Source organism: Pezoporus occidentalis, unplaced genomic scaffold (assembly GCF_034315485.1).
Source record: "Pezoporus occidentalis ecotype Australia unplaced genomic scaffold, CSIRO_AGI_Poc_V1 ctg230, whole genome shotgun sequence".
Taxonomy (NCBI): Eukaryota; Metazoa; Chordata; class Aves; order Psittaciformes; family Psittacidae; genus Pezoporus; species Pezoporus occidentalis.
This window is the reverse complement of record NW_026914181.1, coordinates 329,876-347,225: the sequence shown is the minus strand read 5'-3', so window position 1 is coordinate 347,225 and position 17,350 is coordinate 329,876. Positions and strand designations below refer to the sequence as shown.

The following is a 17,350-nucleotide window of genomic DNA, read 5'->3' as shown; positions in this document are numbered from 1 at the left end:
GCAAGTATATTGCTTGGCAATAGAGGGTCACAGAAATCCCAATTTCTCCAACACAGTCACTACAGATAATGTAACACTGGACAGAGACGAGGTACACTGATTCTGAAAGCACTGCACCTAAGTTAGTGATACTTGCCATGTTAGAAATACCAGGTTTACATTTAATTCTGCTGGAATGACCATAGTTATTTATAAACCAGACAAATAATACTTCCTCAACATGTGAGAGGGAATACAAGCACTCTGCATAGCAATTCGGGCTGAGATAGATACATTTACAGAGCTGATGCCTGTCACCCTGATGTCAACTCTTGCAACAATACTGTAAGCTTCATGATACCTAGCGTTCTTCCTATGAAGTCAAAGTTTTGCAATTTCATTTTGTGAGAAACCAGAATTGTATCTTTAGTAGAGGAAAAGGCAGCATTGGAAAACAAATTCCCTCATATTTTAAAAATTCAGCAGATAAATAAAAACCACTCTTAACTGATTATTATATCTGTCTATATATAAATATTTCACAAATGTTTGGTCATAATACCCTGTTTGAAAAAGCTCAGAGCACACTGCATAGACTCTCCAGGTTTCTTGTCCACCTCTCCTTTCCTTGCCCATTCCAGCATACATAACACTGCAAGTCTGTACACACGATATACACAGAGGCCTAGAAACACTCAGTGAAAGCAGAACATTAAAAGCTCCTAAAACTTCTTAATGACTTCCATGAAAACGTACAGAGTTGCTGAACAGGAAAGAAAACTTGCCTGTCTGACCCCAGAAGTACCACCAACCAGTTCCTGCACTGGAGAACAAATAACTTCTGCCAACAAAACAGTTGGAGTATGTTTAACTCTACAATAGCTATTTACTTTTCACATCTTCAGAGTTACACAGAAGACAAACATCAAAGATTTTATAATGAAGTAGCTTAGAAAACCTAACTATAGATGCAAAAGTGAAATAAAAGTGAAATGTTTGCCTATCATAGACCTACAATTACTACATGTGTTACATTAATTACCATTGCAAACCCTTGGCTTACATAAGCAGTATACACACAGTACATGCCCTAAAGACAAGAGCTGAAATATCAGATAAGGAAGGATGAGTCCTTTGGAAATGATCTAAACTTAGTATTAAGAATATAAACATATTTTAACATTTAAACATAGCCTGTAAACTTTTAGGCTTTCTAGCCACAACTCAAGTACCTACAGATATAAATGGGTTAATCAGGACTCTTGGGTGAGACGGTTTAGTGTGAGGTATCCCTGCCCATAGCAGTGGGTTGGAACTAGATGATCTTAAGGTCCTTTCCAACCTTAACTATTCTATGATTCTATGATTCTATGACTCAAGTCTCCCAAAGACCACTGCTGCAATACAATTAGCGAGCAACAATAACCTTGTACCCAAAACTGAACTTGTGTTTCCGAGTTCAGAATTCCTGCTTCTAAATTAGTTTTCATGTTTCACCTGTACTTACACACCCATCATCTGCAGAAGTGGTGAGAGCAACCTTAAAATTTGTAAAAGAACTCTTAACACAGCTATTGCCTGAACATTAAGCATTTTGGTTATTTCAAAGTGTGCACCAGCAGTCAACTATATGTTTGTATCACGGTTTATGTTGCAATATATACGAAATACAAGGTTCAGTTCTGAGCCCCACATTAGCAAAAGATTATTGACAAACTGGAGGGAGTTCAGAGAAAACGAACATGATTTCTCAGAAGGCAGGAAGGACTTATTTATGAGAAAAGATTAAAACAGCTAAATATTTATAGCTTGGCTCAGTAATGAATTAGGAGGTAGAGGACATGAGAACAGCCTAGAGATATCCAAAGGGTGTAAACACTAAGGAGGGAGAGTGAACGGGTTATACAAGGATGTAAATAGAAATAATGGAATAAAACTAAACAAGGAAAACTTCGGCTGAGTATCAGAGAGCATTCCTGGACAACAAGCTATCTTGGCCCACAGTTCAGTTTCTTAAGTGAAGCAACAGAAGCCCATTGCTTGGAACAACAAACAAGACTAGACAAAACACTGCAAAATTTTCTATATGAAATAACCTTGCTCTGCTGATGAGAAATATTATTATTTATCATTATGAGGTAACATTATTATCTCATAAAAGCTAGTCTTTTCTAAGTTTAGCTTCAGTGAAAGCACTAATATTTTACAGGGTGTTGAAAACTTAATATAAAAATTGGTACTCAAGAGCTTCATCAGAAAAAACAGAATCCAACTGAGATTGTTCTTTAACAATGAGCAACTTAAATTCAGTTTATGTCATACTTTGACAAAATCATGCTTCTGCAACTCTTTGAAAAATACATGTGGGGTACAAAGAGTTAACTGGGCTGGACTGTATTGTCCCCATCAGAGGTCAGCCCAAGTTAACAAAGACAAGGAAATTTTAACAGCATTCAAGAACAAAGATCAATAGAAAGGAGACATCCTCCTTCTCCAATTCCCAGTATTAGCTCTGGCTACAAAGCTCTCGGATAGTCCTGCAATCAGTCACAGGTAGATGCCAGAAGTTTTGACTCTAGATAGGAGGTAATGTTCAATTTGCACAACATTCAAAATTTCTTTCTAAAAGGCCCTCATTAAGTGTATAAATATCACTGATTTGCAGCTGGATTATGAAGTGTCCAGAATCTATGTGCACAAGGAAAGTCCAGGCTGGGTCATGTTTGGAATTGAAACCACAACACTTCTCACTGAAAGTTTTAGATTAGTTAAGTGTTTACTATGTGATGACTGTGAGACAGGCAGATTGAGAGGCTTCCAAAAACAAAGAAAGGAAAGTAAAAAGGGAGTTTATCTTTTTCATGTTGTTGTTTGTATATATTTGTTTTAAAATGAATGTTTGCTAACTTAGAGCTTAAAACACAACTGAGGCCAACTGAAGCACACTATAATATGGTCTGTGTCCATACGTATTTTTTTCTTCCTGATCCATACAAAAGTCCATAAATTCATATTTGAGAGCTATCCCTTAAAAATTCAGGAAACTGGCAAGTAAAAACCTTGCTGTTCCAGGTGCCATCACCCTTAATAAAACTTCTGTAATCTTCATAGTTAATTCTGATGCAAGAATTAACTGTGCACTGCGTCACTGCCAGAGGAAGCTGTCCCAGTGCCAAAGGAAATAAAAGTAAATAGCACATACAGCAAACATACTCGCAAACTACAAGGGGGAAAACACACATAAGCCGAGCTGAAGAGTCATATTTTGATTAGTCTGTTTTAAAAGGCTGCTCATGGTCCAACACTTAAACCGTGTAGATGCATTCTAGCAAAATGTAAGAATTGATGCTTTTAATATTTCATCCAAGGAAAACAGAAGTGAACTTAAGTATTCCCTGGAACATACTGAACCCTGGCTGTATAATGTGTGGATAATTCTCCAGGCTATGCCTGTGCTGGAGGCCAGAGGCACTTCCCAGGCCCCAGCACTGGCCGTGCTCTCTAGCTCTCCCAGTTCCATGGCACAACTTGACCCAGGTGCACAAGGTCTCCTCACTCATGTTACAAGCTCCGCATCGGCAGGCAAATGAAATACAGGCACAAAAGAAAGGAGACACAGTAAACACCACTCAGGCCCACAGTCTCCTGGGAACAAGGATCTGTAGGACAACCTGTCCAGCCTGAGTGACTTAGGTTTTTTGTATGGAAGGGGCAGGATCTAGAGTAGAAAAACTCTCTGGGATATATCAGGTACCTCACTAAACCGTTGGTTTACTGAAAGGCAGCTAGCTCTCTAATATGGTAGAATTGGCACAGAGGACTCCCCAGTGTTACTTATCTTGACATTCACTTTTCAAATCTATTAATACTCAAAGGCTTTTTTATTTCTGATGTGCCCAGGAGCAGACTGGTGTTCCTTGTGCTCCATGCTTGGCTATATTTTCTTTGACACAAAAATTAAATTTCATTGGTTTAAAAGCTATTAGTACAGACTGTGGAATTTTTTAAACAAAATAAAGAGATTAACAATAAAGTAAGAAAGTAAGATCCTAAATAAGATGCATGAAGTCTTACCTGCTTCCTTGCACAAGGCTGCTAAGTCTGCACCCACATAACCATGTGCGCTATCAGCTAGTTGTGCCAACTCTGCTGCTGTGAGTGAATGGGGGACTTTCTTGAGAAGCTTTTGGAGTATGTCCAGACGGTCTTGGGCATTAGGGACTCCAATTTCAATCTCTTTATCAAAACGCCCAGGTCTGCGCAGTGCTGCATCCAGTGCATGAGGACGGTTAGTGGCCCCAAGTACCAAGAGCTGTCCTTCACTGCCCTCCTGAAGGCATCAAACAAAGCAAAATATTAATTTTAAAATACAATCAAATGATACACAGCTTATAAAAATACTTCTTGCTTAATTTTCCCAAATATGACACACACCAAAATCCTGAGATCCTACAGAGGAAGAAAGCGAACGTTTCAGAATATATAGCCCACAAATGATCCCATCCAACCTATCCTTAATTGCAATTTAGCAATACTGTAGGCTGCACATACCGATAATACAAGAGAATCTTTCCTCCAAGATGCCCTCATTCTAGTGTCTCCCATTTTAATCCCCAAGTGCTTACTTTTCTATCTTGCTTTACATATCAGGAAAGTAAGCACCAAGGAAAGAAAAAAGCAGTGTTTAAGCTAAAAGGCAGCATTGCCACAAAGAACAGAAAGGTATCAGCAGACCTTGAATAAACAAGGTTGAGAAACAAATAATTTAAGGCATCAAAACCAGCAGAGACAGGAGGTTATAAAGCTTCCTGTAGCTTTATAGGTCAAAAATCCTAAACAATTTCCTCAGGCTCTGCTTTTGCACTGTTAGAGTGAGGCAAAATCAGCTAAGAAGTCTCTTGCAGTACCATTCTCTTAGTGAATGAAACACTCATTCACTAAGAGTGAAGAGTATCTCCCTTTGCCATCAGAAAACATGTTCTGCCTGTGAACAACTCCAGACTGGATAACTCAAACTATCATGCAGAAAAAAAAATGAGAAACTTGCAGATCACATAAAACAGCACAAAACTAATTTTCATACTGTGGAGAGATTTCTTTCATGTTTCCTGCTGATAATCATAAAATTATCGATGAGAGATTGCCAACTTTGTCGGCTTAATCCATAATGTACTCAACTGAAATGTACTGCTTCTTCAGAAGGCTTTTTTATGTGCCAAATATTACTATGGCAATCTCGAAATACCTGTTGTTGCCTTTAATAATGCAGCCTACATATCACCAGAAATATTTTCATGACTTTGATTTCAGAGCAAAAAGAAATCCAGAAAATCTGGATTTGTTCAATGATGGGCTATTTATGTGCGAAACTACAAGAGTGGAAGAAGGCAAAGGAAAGACAGTGAATGGAAGAAAGCTTTTAATCTCATAGTTATCAGGAGACATTCTCCTCCTATGTCTTCCACTTAGCACCTAACAAAGCATTAGATTATAAACTCTCCCTTAAGCCTGTTTTCTCCCAAATGACTCATCTAGAATTGGCTGCTTTATAGAAGCAAAATTATTTTGGGCAGCTAGTCCTCACAGACATTAATTGTTGCAATACAGGCTACTTACTGAGCCAATGCCATCCATTAACGTCAGCAGTGAAGCAACAACTCTCTTTTCAACTTCATTCTGAGCCCCTTCTCTCTTGGGACAGAGTGCATCCAACTCATCTATAAATATAATGGATGGCTGACTGGAGAGGAAAAAAAAAAGGGGGGGGGGGGGCAGTTAATGTTAAGGTGCTCAGGAAGATTTAAAACACCAAGGCAGAGAAATACTAAGCTGTTTATGAAAAACATCCAGGTCCTACAAAAATTGACAAGCATTCCACTCCTTCAGGTGGAAGGTGGAAAGTTTCAACCTTGAACAAAAATGACTAATATATCAAACAACTAATACCTTCAAGATGACCTACCAATCTAAGTTTTTACTTCTTCCTCCCAAAGACTCAACATGAGTAAAAAAGGCAGCAGTTTATTTGCCTCTTCTACAAATACAGTATGCGAGTCTTTTGCTGATGTACTGTGAACACCAATCATCTGGAAATCTAAAGTCTGCCATAACAAGGTCTAATAAATTTGGGCAGAATGCCAGCTTAATCCAGAGGCGTGCTATAGCTATATAGAACCAACACTAGCTCATTTAGAACTGGCTTCCATGGCTCAGCAGCGTGCTGCATTGCTCTCCAAAGATAAAACTAGAGAGAAAAAATTGGGTCCAGGTGAAACTCTAGCTCCTGCTTCTATCTGTTGAAATAAGCGTACGCACAACACACTAATGATACAGGTTGAGCGATTTGGCACCATCTACAACAGTCCCTTAAAAAGGGTAGTGTCCAAAAGCATTTAATAGGCATACTAAAATTTCACTGCTTTCCTTCTAGCTAAGCTCTATATAAACAAATTTACTTCCTCTTAAAAACCACTGCAGGAAAAAACTACAATTCAAACATTCTTGCAAATGTTTTTCTTAAAGAACATTAATGCTGGAATCAATACTGCAAGTAAGTGGTAAAAGTAAAAATTATCCAAAAGAACATACCACAAGGAAGCTTCAGCAAATACCTGACGTAATCTTGATTCAGACTCCCCATAAAACCTAAAATAATTAAAATACTTCAATAAAAATCATGTTTTGGTCTTTTCCAGGCAACTTGGAAAAGCCCTGTGTATTCCAAAAAGCCATAGCACACCCTTTCAAAGTCCCCAAGTACATGCGAATCTACAACAAACTTTATTTCCACAAGAACAAGAAATTGAGGTAAAATGGAGCACAGGCAAATATATTACCATCCTGTAACTAGAATGAAGATTAAAGGCCAAAACTTCTCTTTTCTGTGTTAATTTTATCTATATTTTTAAAGCAAACAAACAATTCCCAGGAGACATTTCTTGGTGCAGTGTCACCTTCATTTCAATTATGCTTTAATATGCCACGCTTCTTGTTGCAGAACTAACATGCAATTGCAGATGCAGTTTTAATCCCCTCTTTAATTTAGTTCTTGCCTTACATAAATTTATTGGCTAAATCCAATAAACCTCTCTTATTACAAGAAGAAACATAAGCCCTACTGGAGACAACCCTTTCCCGTTAGTTTTTTACCTTCCTGGGCAGATAGATGTAGAACTGGCTATGGGCTACCCACAAACAGACAGACGCCAGGACAGACTTCAAGCCAATATATTTTTTGAATCAATGAAAATAAATTGGGTGGACTTACTTGCTGATTATTTCAGGACCATTAATAACCATAACGTGAGCGCCAATCTCATTTGCAATTGCTTTGGCAATCATAGTCTTCCCAGTACCTGGAGGGCCATACAGGAGCACTCCTCTAGGAGGACGGATGCCTTTCAACAAGCACATGCACACAGAGAAGGAAGTTATTTATGATAAATGCCAGTCTGAACAACCTGCATGTGCACATTTTCACTGTCATAGTTATTACCAGTTATAACTTGACCTCAGCATTAACTTCTTTAACAGATGCATCATTTTGATAGAATTGTAGGCTTTCAGTAGAAAGAGCACTCTTATACAGAGCACAGATCTGTATTTTTTCTTTTGAAGTCCAGATGCTTCTGTTTAAAAAGCAGCTATTTCAATCATTATATTTTTCAGTAGTTCAACATTATAATTCTCCATATGCATTATGGTGTTTGTTTTGGGGATTTTTTTCAAAAAAACTATTGGACCAAGTACCCAACATCCATGAATGTACTTTAATAAGTAATTAATGATTCTTAGTGTCATTATTACGAATTTCCAATGTCAGAAAACCACTTCTCCCTCAGAAATACTGTGAGGTTCAGTTCAGAAAAATCCCTCAGAAATACTGAGGTTCAATTCAAGAATACTTAAAAAAAATTAAGAACACACATCAAAAGGATTAATTTGCCTCTTTAGTGGCACATGTTACAAGCTAAAACAGACAGAAACATTCAGGCACACAACATAAGGGGCACCAGAAGAACAAGGTATGACTGTATACAGTTAAAACTGGACAGAAACTACAGGTAACTGCATGAAGTACTATTATGATCCCAGGCAGAGGCCCCCAAAAAGTTTCAGACCAGCAAAAGCCAAACCAAATGGGCACAAAGCCAAAAACAGATGAAAAATTAGAAAGCAAAAAGAAGGAAAGTCTGACAAAGGACTGACCCTGTCACTAAAGGCATTGCTGAAACACAACCAAAGAAGAAACATCAGTTGGTACTGCAATACCAGACAGAGAACAATGCTTGAAGGGCAGGTCATATCCCAGTGGTGATGGAAAATAATAGAGCTGGCATAGACAGAAAGTCCAAATATTAGGAACTAACATACTCAAACTGTCTGCTAACTGTCACAGGATAGAAGTGTCTTTAAGGAGAGGTTACTTTACAAGAGTACGTTAAAGTATGTGCTGCTCCCTCATGCGGTGTTTCTGGTACTGGCAAGAAACGGAGCTGCTGAACCAAGGTCTCACTCAGCTGACAGCCTTGTTCCCCATGAGGAGACAAGGGCTCTCAACGTTTTAATGGTTATGAAAGGTTTGCAACTGACGAGGAAACATCATCATCTCTCATGTAATTAATACAGAAGCTGATCAAGCAGTTTTGGGACTAAGTATGAAGAACACTGATGCTGAAGCAAACTTTCTGCTAACACAAAATCATGTGGTGATGCTGAGGTTGGATGTCAGTGAATTGAGCTGGACCACATGCGGATGAAGATGCCTCACACCATTCCATTGACACCTGCCCATCACACCCAAGCAATGTACACCGAAAGACTGTCTTTTTGAATTTTCCCAGTAATAACTGAAATCATGTCCTCCCTAAGCCTATGTGTGGATAGATAAGGAAGAGAAATAAAAAGCCTCAAAGACATCATATTAAAGAAATATTTACAGGTAAAAGCCTGTCTCACAGTGATCCACACCTAAACAAGCACAATGAGCAGAAGCATCTACTTTATACATATCCATTTGTGATAAATACACAGTACAGAGTTTTATCTTTGCCACAAAAATCCCCAAAGTTTCTACATATGTTAAGTATGACTTTATATATGGCAACAGTAATCATGTTATTTTTTTCTACCTTGTCATTCCCTACTAAACACACTGAGTAGTGAGTAAACAGCCTCAAAAGCTTCCCTAAAATTTTGCAGGAACCCTACAACATGCAGGGATAAAAACAGCAGATAAATTAATCCAACTGAGTTTTTATCAACTTAAAAAGATGTAATTAGTTGACTCTACCAGAACAAACTGAAATCTTATGAAGACACAAACATCCGCACCTTTAAATGCACAAGTACAGAAGTCTTTCCTATTTGCTGTAAAACCTGCTGATGCATGCCTGAATTTTTTTGTACAGACAAGTATTTCTTCCCTACTCAATTATTTTTCACGACCTAATCATAACATCTTCATAGTATCCATACAGCAAGCATTATAAAACAGCTTGACATTGTTCAAACACACATGTATACCACACCAGCATTAAATAAAATTCAGTGCATATTCCTGCAATAGCTTGGTTTTACAAAAAATTAAACAAAGTCATGTTAAAGAAGAAAAACTAGTATAAAATGAAGAAGCCAACTCTTATGCATCATACCGTAACTCTTGAACAGTTCAGCTTGCTTCAAGGGCAGTTCAACTGTTTCTCTAATAGTTCTGAGCTGGCTGCTTAGACCTCCTATCATATCATAGGTGACTTGGGATTCACAGTCACCATCATCTGTTGCATTGGACCTTGTTTCAATAAAACTGATTCTAGTTCTTGAAGAAATAAAATAAAAAGTGTCTGCACTGCTTATTTGTCCAGTTTTGCCAGTCAGTGGGAGTCCCTCACTGCCTCCTTTCCCAGACAACTCCAAATTACTACTGAGGTCTGCGCCATCTCCCTTGCTGCAGGTTTTCTCTGCCTGACCAGCACCTTGATCACTGGCCATCACAGCAGAACTGGGTGTAAGTGGTGAACTTGGATCCATCAGTTTGCTTGGTGTGCTCATAGATGCAACCTCTGGACTATTGTCAATATCCATCTTGCCGAGCTGGAAGGACAAATCTAACATACTTGTGTCCAAATTTGATCCTTCAAGGTCTGGCTCATGCACATCACCAGAAACGGTGCTGCCCTGGGCAGTCAGCTCTCCACCATCAGTTCCTTTCACTTTCATCACCACAATGTTACAAGCTCTGCCATAGAAGGTGAAAGCCAAGAGATTTCCTGGTAAAACAATCTTCCCATCTATGGGAAGATTAAAAAAAAAAAAAAAAAAAGACAAGAAAAAGACAACATTTCAATGTACTTTGGCAGCAATAACATTCAGACATTCTTGTATCAGAACAATTCTGTGTGAGGAAGACTAGTCAGGGAGTGCTCTAAATAAGCATAACAAAAGACAGGTAATTTCCATGTAATTTCAGTTCATTTCAATGATCCTTTTATGCACAAACAGACTACTGGGTAAATATTCACCAGTACCATATGTAATCTCTCACACTAAACATCATTAGTCTGACCCTTTTAAATTTCACACACCATACAACGGGAGAATGTGGAATTAGTAAGAAGTAAAAATTTTGTATTTGTTGTGTGCCTAATAAGTTCACAACAGTTCATGGTTAGACAACCTTCTTTGAGAGTCTTGGCCTAACAAAAAGCCAAGGTTTTTAGCCTTTGCACTGACAGAGAAAGATTAAGCAATGTGATCTGAACACACCCTACAGGCACAAAAAAAACAAAGGCAGAAATGTAAACATGATTTATTATTTCCAAACTCATGAATTTGAAATGAAACATTTGAAATGCAAATGTTTTCTGCTTCTTAGCATAGCAATACTCTTCTTAATTCCTAAATCAGAATATTCCCTTTGAGTAGAACAACTTGCAGTGAGTGCTTTGGGTAGTGCTATATCTTCCACAGGTTAACTGGCTTTTTTTGCCTTACTTACACTTATGCGCCACCCAATAAAGAGCAATTTTCCTCACTTATCACCAACACAAAAAAAAAAAAAAAAAAGTAATTCAGAGTATGGGATTTCATGTTAATATTGATCTTTTATCTCGTTTTTACACTGCAAGTAAATTTTGAAGAGCATCACAATATCAGCCAGAAGGCCAGCAATGATTGCTAAAAAGCCGTAACCTGAACCAGTAGTATGTATAATGATCAGAAGAAATAGATCACAATTAATGTAAATTACATATTTACAGCAAGGCAAAATTATTTAGCCGAAAGAAGACAAATCCCTAAAAGAAGCATGACCAGGATAAGGTACTCTATTTTGCTATAAGCTCTCAACTGAGAACACCAGAGGAACCTGTTTGCTTTTCCATCCAGAACTTGTGGATCTACTACAAAAATTAAACAGTCAAAAGAGAAGCAACAAAACTTGTACCTAGGTTTCTCAGTAGACAGACAGACATTTCCTCGGCATTAATGGTGGCATCTTTGTCCCTGTGGTAGGAAGGAAAAAGAAAGCATTTTTCCAAGCAGTAACTACTTCAAAACCAACACAGAGTCCACACCATTAAGGCACCAAACAAACAAATACCACCTGTTTTACAGGATATCATTTAACCCCACAAACAGAAAAGATGGATGAGCACTTGCCAGTCTTCACATAATAGAACCATAGAATAGTTAGGGTTGGGAAGGACCTTAAGATCATCTAGTTCCAACACCCCTGCCGTGGCAGGGACACCTCACAGTAAATGGTCACCCGAGGCTCTGTCCAACCAGCCTTGAACACTGCCAGGGATGGAGCATTTCACAGCTTCCCTGGGCAACCCATTACAGTGTCTCACCACCCTTACAGTAAAGAACTTCCCCTGTTTAAGTTTGAACCTGTTACCCCTTCTCCTATCACTACAGTCCCTAATGAAGAGTCCCTCCCCAGCATCCCTAAAGGCCCCCTCCAGATACTGGAAGGCTGCTATGAGGTCTCCACACAGCCTTCTCTTCTCCAGGCTGAACAGCCTCAACTTCCTCAGCCTGTCTTGATTACAGCAGGTGCTCCAGTCCCCTGATCATCCTCCTGGCCCTCCTCTGGACTTGTTCCAACAGTTCCATGTCGTTTATGTTGAGGACACCAAAACTGCACAAAAATACTCCAAGCAAGGTCTCACAAGAGCAGAGTGGGGAGAAGGATCACCTCCTTCCACCTGCTGGTCACACTCCTTTTGATGCAGCCCAGGATATGGTTGGCTTTCTGGGCTGTGACTGCACACTGCTGGCTCATGTTCATTTTCTCATCGACCAGCACCCCCAAGTCCTTCTCCGGAGGGCTGCTCTGAATCTCTTCTCTTCCCAACCTGTAGCTGTGCCTAGGATTGCTCTGACCCAGGTGTAGGACCTTGCACTTGGCATGGTACATAAGGATGGCATCAGCCCACCTCACAAGTGGGTCAAGGTCCCTCTGGATGGCATTCCTTCCCTCCAGCGTATCAACACAGCTTGGTGTCATCTGCAAACTTGCTGAGGGCGCACTCAATCCCACCGTCCATGTCAGCGACAAAGATGTTAAACAAGACCGGTCCCAACACCGATCCCTGAGGGACACCACTCGTTACTGGTCTCCAGCTGGACATTGAGCCATTGACCACAACTCTTTGTGTGCGGCCATCCAGCCAGTTCTTTATCCACTGAGTGGTCCATCCATCAAATTGGTGTCTTTCTAATTTAGAGACAAGAATGTCGTGTGGGACAGTGTCAAACGCTTTGCACAAGTCCAGGTAGATGACATCAACTGCTCTACCCCTGTCTGTCAGTTCCGTAGGCCCATCACAGAAGGCCACCAAATTGGTCAAGCAGGATTTCCCCTTAGTGAAGCCATGCTGGCTGTCACCAAGCACCTTGTTGTTTTTCATGTGCCTTAGCATGCCTCCCAGGAGAATCTGCTCCAAGATTTTGCCAGGCACAGAAGTGAGACTGACTGGTCTGTATTTCCTTGGGTCATCCATTCTTCCCTTCTTGAAAATGGTGGCTATATTACCTTTTTTCCAGTCATTGGGAACTTCACCTGACTGCCATGATTTTTCAAATATGATGGCCAGTGGCTTAGCAACTTCATTCGCCAGCTCCATCAGGACCCGCAGATGGATTTCATCAGGTCCCATGGACTTGTGTACATTCAGGTTCTTAAGACGGTCTCAAACCAGATCCTCTCCTACAGTGGGCCTGAGGTCTTCACTCTCACAATCCCTGCCTCTGCCTTACAACACTTGGGTGGCGTGGTCAGAGCATTTGCCAGTGAAGGCTGAGGCAAAGAAGTCATTATGAGCTTCAGCCTTCTCCAAATCCAGGGTAGCCAGTTCTCCTGATAGCTTCTGGAGAGGGCCCACATTGTCCCTAGTCTGTTTTTTATACTATCTGAATATTAGACACATAGCAACAAAAGAAGCATGCATATTGAATTCTGGGTTAGTTTTTCTATACATAATGCTGAAATAAACAATATCATAACTTATATTTACCATTTTTAAAGATTAAATATATGAAATGCATGCTTCTCATCTCACCACGCAAACAGCCATTGCTACATTTACTGAATTTAAAAATATTACAGATAAAATAAGTCTCTTCCAGCCCTGCAAACACACATACACATCTTCTATTCATGAAACTAGTATCTTCAACACTTGCAAAACCATGCATGCCTTAAGCACTGTATATCCACTATCAAACCAGTACAATTCCTCTCCATGACATATTTTCTAATCTTTTATTTAACCAAGTTTAAGTGACTCAACAGATAAGCCTTAAGCCTCACCAGCCCTGGCCAGGCCTACAGCATTTTCTCAACTGGGATTTAACACACAACTGAACAAATGTGGTCTTAACCTAAAGCAAGTGCAAGGTAAAAAGTGTCTTGTGAGAATGTCTTTCTCCAGTGTCTATTAAAATACCTCACGCCACTGAGAGCACAGACACCATTATCTCTCCCCACTCCTCAGACACACTGCAATGTGTAAGACATTTAAAGTTACAGCTACTGCAAATAAAAGTATGATCAACGGGGGGCGCTCTAAACCCAGAAATAAACCCCCAGCTCTCAATTCTACTAACAAAGGAACTTGACGGAAAGAGGTGTATTATGCTAATTTAGAGGAGCTCACTCAAAATATCATTGCCATTCCTGACAAGTAAACACATCTTGTTACGTTTTTGGAGTCTGAGGCTGGGGACTGATTTGAAAAAAAAAAAAAAAAGAAGAAGAAAAAAGCTAAATTATGTATGCAAGCAGCTCCCTAGAGGTATTAATTTGCAGAGAAGGAGCTGCAACTGTGAAGTGGCTAGAAACCTAGGCAGTACTCAGATAACGGGATTTCCATTTCTTTTAATAATTTATATTCTTACATGGTAGAATGGCACTAAGGTTTGTAATAAGTGAACAGGATTAAAACAGACCAGTTACCATTTTCTTTTTTTCCTAGAGTAATTCTAGAAAAACAGTCATTTAATCTGGTGGTACATACGTATAACAACCCTCAGAGCCTGACTCTTGACTGGCCAAGAGGGAAACCTCTGATTGTGGAACAGTTTCCAAAGAAAATTACTGTAATCAAATATTTCTGAAATTACATACTCAATTCCTCTGACCTCATCCTTTGCTTGTATTGTAAAAGTCTCAGCTTTGAAGAAAAAATGCATATTAACATGGGGAAATATAAGTAGATTATGCTTAATTATTTAATTTAACGTGAGGTTCACTTTTTAATGAAATGACTGTTTTCAAACACTTCTATAACCAAACAGTATGTAATAATAGTAAAACTTTCTATAGGATTAAATTAACCATATCAAAAGATATCTTTTTTTTGCATTTCTGGTAAGGAGAGAGGCACAGAGGGCAACGCAAGCTGATGGCAGGAAGTCAGCACATAATGTGCAGCCAAATTAACCACTAAAACTGTAATAAAAGTTGGTTATATTCCTGACGCAAAGCAAGACTGCCTCACTAGCATTTCTGAGAGTCAGTACACTGGAAAACAGCATCTTCCTGTTAAAATGGACAACAACATCATGTTTGAAAACAGAGGCTTAACGGGGAAGTGAAGTAAATTTATAGTAATTGAAGTATTGGCACACTTTCAAAGTAACTGTAAAATAACTTTATCTAGGAATTAACTATAATCAGGTTCTGCGTCAACCCAAATGGTGACTGTGGGATGTTTTGAGAATGACAAATACAGGAAGTCTGTATTCTGCAGACTGGCAAAATGTTAATTTCTCAGTGCATTCACGACTTCAAGACAACTGTGATTTGTACCTTTTGCTTCTTTTTTTGGACTGAATTTCAATTAAAAAAGAAACACCTCAGAATTTCCAATCCTAAAAGATATTCCAGTAAATAAAACCAGAGCATAAAGCCACAAATATACAAAGGGCAAGTTCTGAAGGGAAGTAGTTAAAAAAAATATAAAATCACTCTCCCCAAGCTGTCAGCCAGTATTTCTCTTAACCACAACAGGACTTTTCAACAAGAGCTTCTCAGATAGCAGTGTGCAGCTTACTTTCTAATGACAACAGCAGCAACACAGGCTCCTTCTAACCTGACATCAACTATACACAGAGAGATTATCCTCATCCTTTACAAGTGACTTACAAGTTCAACAAATCTGCCTTGATCGTGCAGTTACACACCCTTGCCTAATGTAAACGCAATGCAGGTAGCTTGACCTCCGCTTCAGGAGATGCTGGGCTATAGTTACTATTCATTAATTTAACGTGAAACAAAGACTCTCTTAAGACTAATGAGCTTAATGTCATTAACATTGATGTCTCACATTTATGTGAGACAACAGCACCTCAGCTCAGATTTTGTACAACAGCTGAGCCACTCCACTGTGCACACAGGGGGCTGCAGTTAGTGGCAGTAAGCCAACAGTTACTAAACTTTAATCTTAACCCTGCAAACATCTGCACTTGTTTGATTTTGTGTAGGTACTAATACCATCAAAGCAAGAGAAAAAAATAGCATCTTCTAAGAGGTAGGAGTCGGCAGTGTAAAGCAGACACCTCACTAGGTTATAACAAGTTCCATACCTCAACTTTACATTGATTTCCTCTGCCTGGATGACTGCACCAATTACAGGCTGCACAGTGACAGCATCACCCAGATTTGCTTTCAAGTTCTTCTGTGTGGCTTCACTCAGCCCAACTTTCCCACCTGGAAAGCCTGTGGTGGGCCAAGCAGTACAGACCTAGGAAGAGGATGCAAGCAAACAACTGTCAGTTAAGATGGATTTTTCTTCCCACCATTTCCAGTCTTCCACTTAGGAGGAGCAATGTTTTGTTATAAAAAACATCTGCTGAGAGGGAAGAAGGATTAGGTCAAAACTTGGTGCCACAGAGTAAGATACTGAGTAGCACTGAGTTCTTAAGGTATGATCCAAGACACTTTTCAAGAAAGAAGGGGTTATACTTTGCCTACAGGAGACAAAAAATTCCTCCAAGACCCTACACATTTTGCAGATGACCCAAAAGCATACACTGTAAGAAATGCCTCAAATCAATGAAGAAAGAAAAGTGCTGTACTCTTTCTTCACAAATAAAACGTGTGCGTACATATATCATACAAAACACAATACATATATTCACTCGACATACACTTCTGGGAAAAAAAAAAATCAGTACTGAGAATAAAGATGTAACTACAGAGTAGAAAACATGGATAAGCCCATTTGCTATCTTTCTCAATGCATGCTCCATTTTGGTCCCTGCTGAATACAAGAGAAACATGTTGAAAGCCCCAGAAAAAGCACTTGTAGGAATAATTAAGAGCCTCACCTCCTGTCGCCCATTAGCAGACGTAATCAAGACCGGACGACCTATGCATACGTTTGCAGACTTCATGCTGCTCAGTGACAGCTGGGCGAGGTCTCTTCGCAACATATTTGGAACTTTATCATCTCCTAATATTTTCAGAAAAAAAAAAAAATCATTTTTTCCTACTTGTTAGATTAATTCAGTGTTTCTCGCACTCCCCAATCAGTATAACTAACAAAACCCTTCTAAGCCCCATGAATGGCAGCACTCAGCCATGAGCGAAGTGCAGGGACCATCCTGGGTCTGCGCTGTAAGAGGACCGTGTTTTCGACCGGTCTGAAAACACCCATGGCAACGTGGACTGACAGATTTCCCATCCCGTTTTAACTAACAAGAAACAACAAAAAAAACTACAAACAAAATCCATTACACGGGGCTCAGCCGACCTTGCCCGAGAAAGCCTCACTTTCCCGCAAGGCCCGTCTCCGTGAGAGGACCAGGCAGCCGCTAGAACCCTGCCACGGGGGGCCGGGCTCGCTCTGGCAGCCATGCGAGC

General features: G+C 39.6%; 1 protein-coding gene across 20 annotated transcripts in view; it reads right to left on the bottom strand.

Moving 5' to 3' along the window:
* AFG2A (AFG2 AAA ATPase homolog A) overlaps window positions 1-17,350 on the bottom strand; it is a 226,725-nt gene that overhangs the window by 208,838 nt on the left and 537 nt on the right. For all 20 annotated transcript variants that reach the window (XR_009965407.1, XM_062621656.1, XM_062621652.1 and 17 more), the window contains exons 2-9: window positions 16,816-16,940; window positions 16,072-16,229; window positions 11,423-11,481; window positions 9,633-10,268; window positions 7,247-7,376; window positions 6,568-6,624; window positions 5,596-5,719; window positions 4,054-4,309 (exon numbers count right to left, since the gene is read on the bottom strand). Coding sequence is in view for 19 of the 20 variants with exons in the window: in XM_062621656.1 (XP_062477640.1) it covers window positions 4,054-4,309; window positions 5,596-5,719; window positions 6,568-6,624; window positions 7,247-7,376; window positions 9,633-10,268; window positions 11,423-11,481; window positions 16,072-16,229; window positions 16,816-16,940 (1,545 nt within the window). In the remaining variant the exon portion in view is untranslated. The remainder of the gene's footprint in view (window positions 1-4,053; window positions 4,310-5,595; window positions 5,720-6,567; window positions 6,625-7,246; window positions 7,377-9,632; window positions 10,269-11,422; window positions 11,482-16,071; window positions 16,230-16,815; window positions 16,941-17,350) is intronic.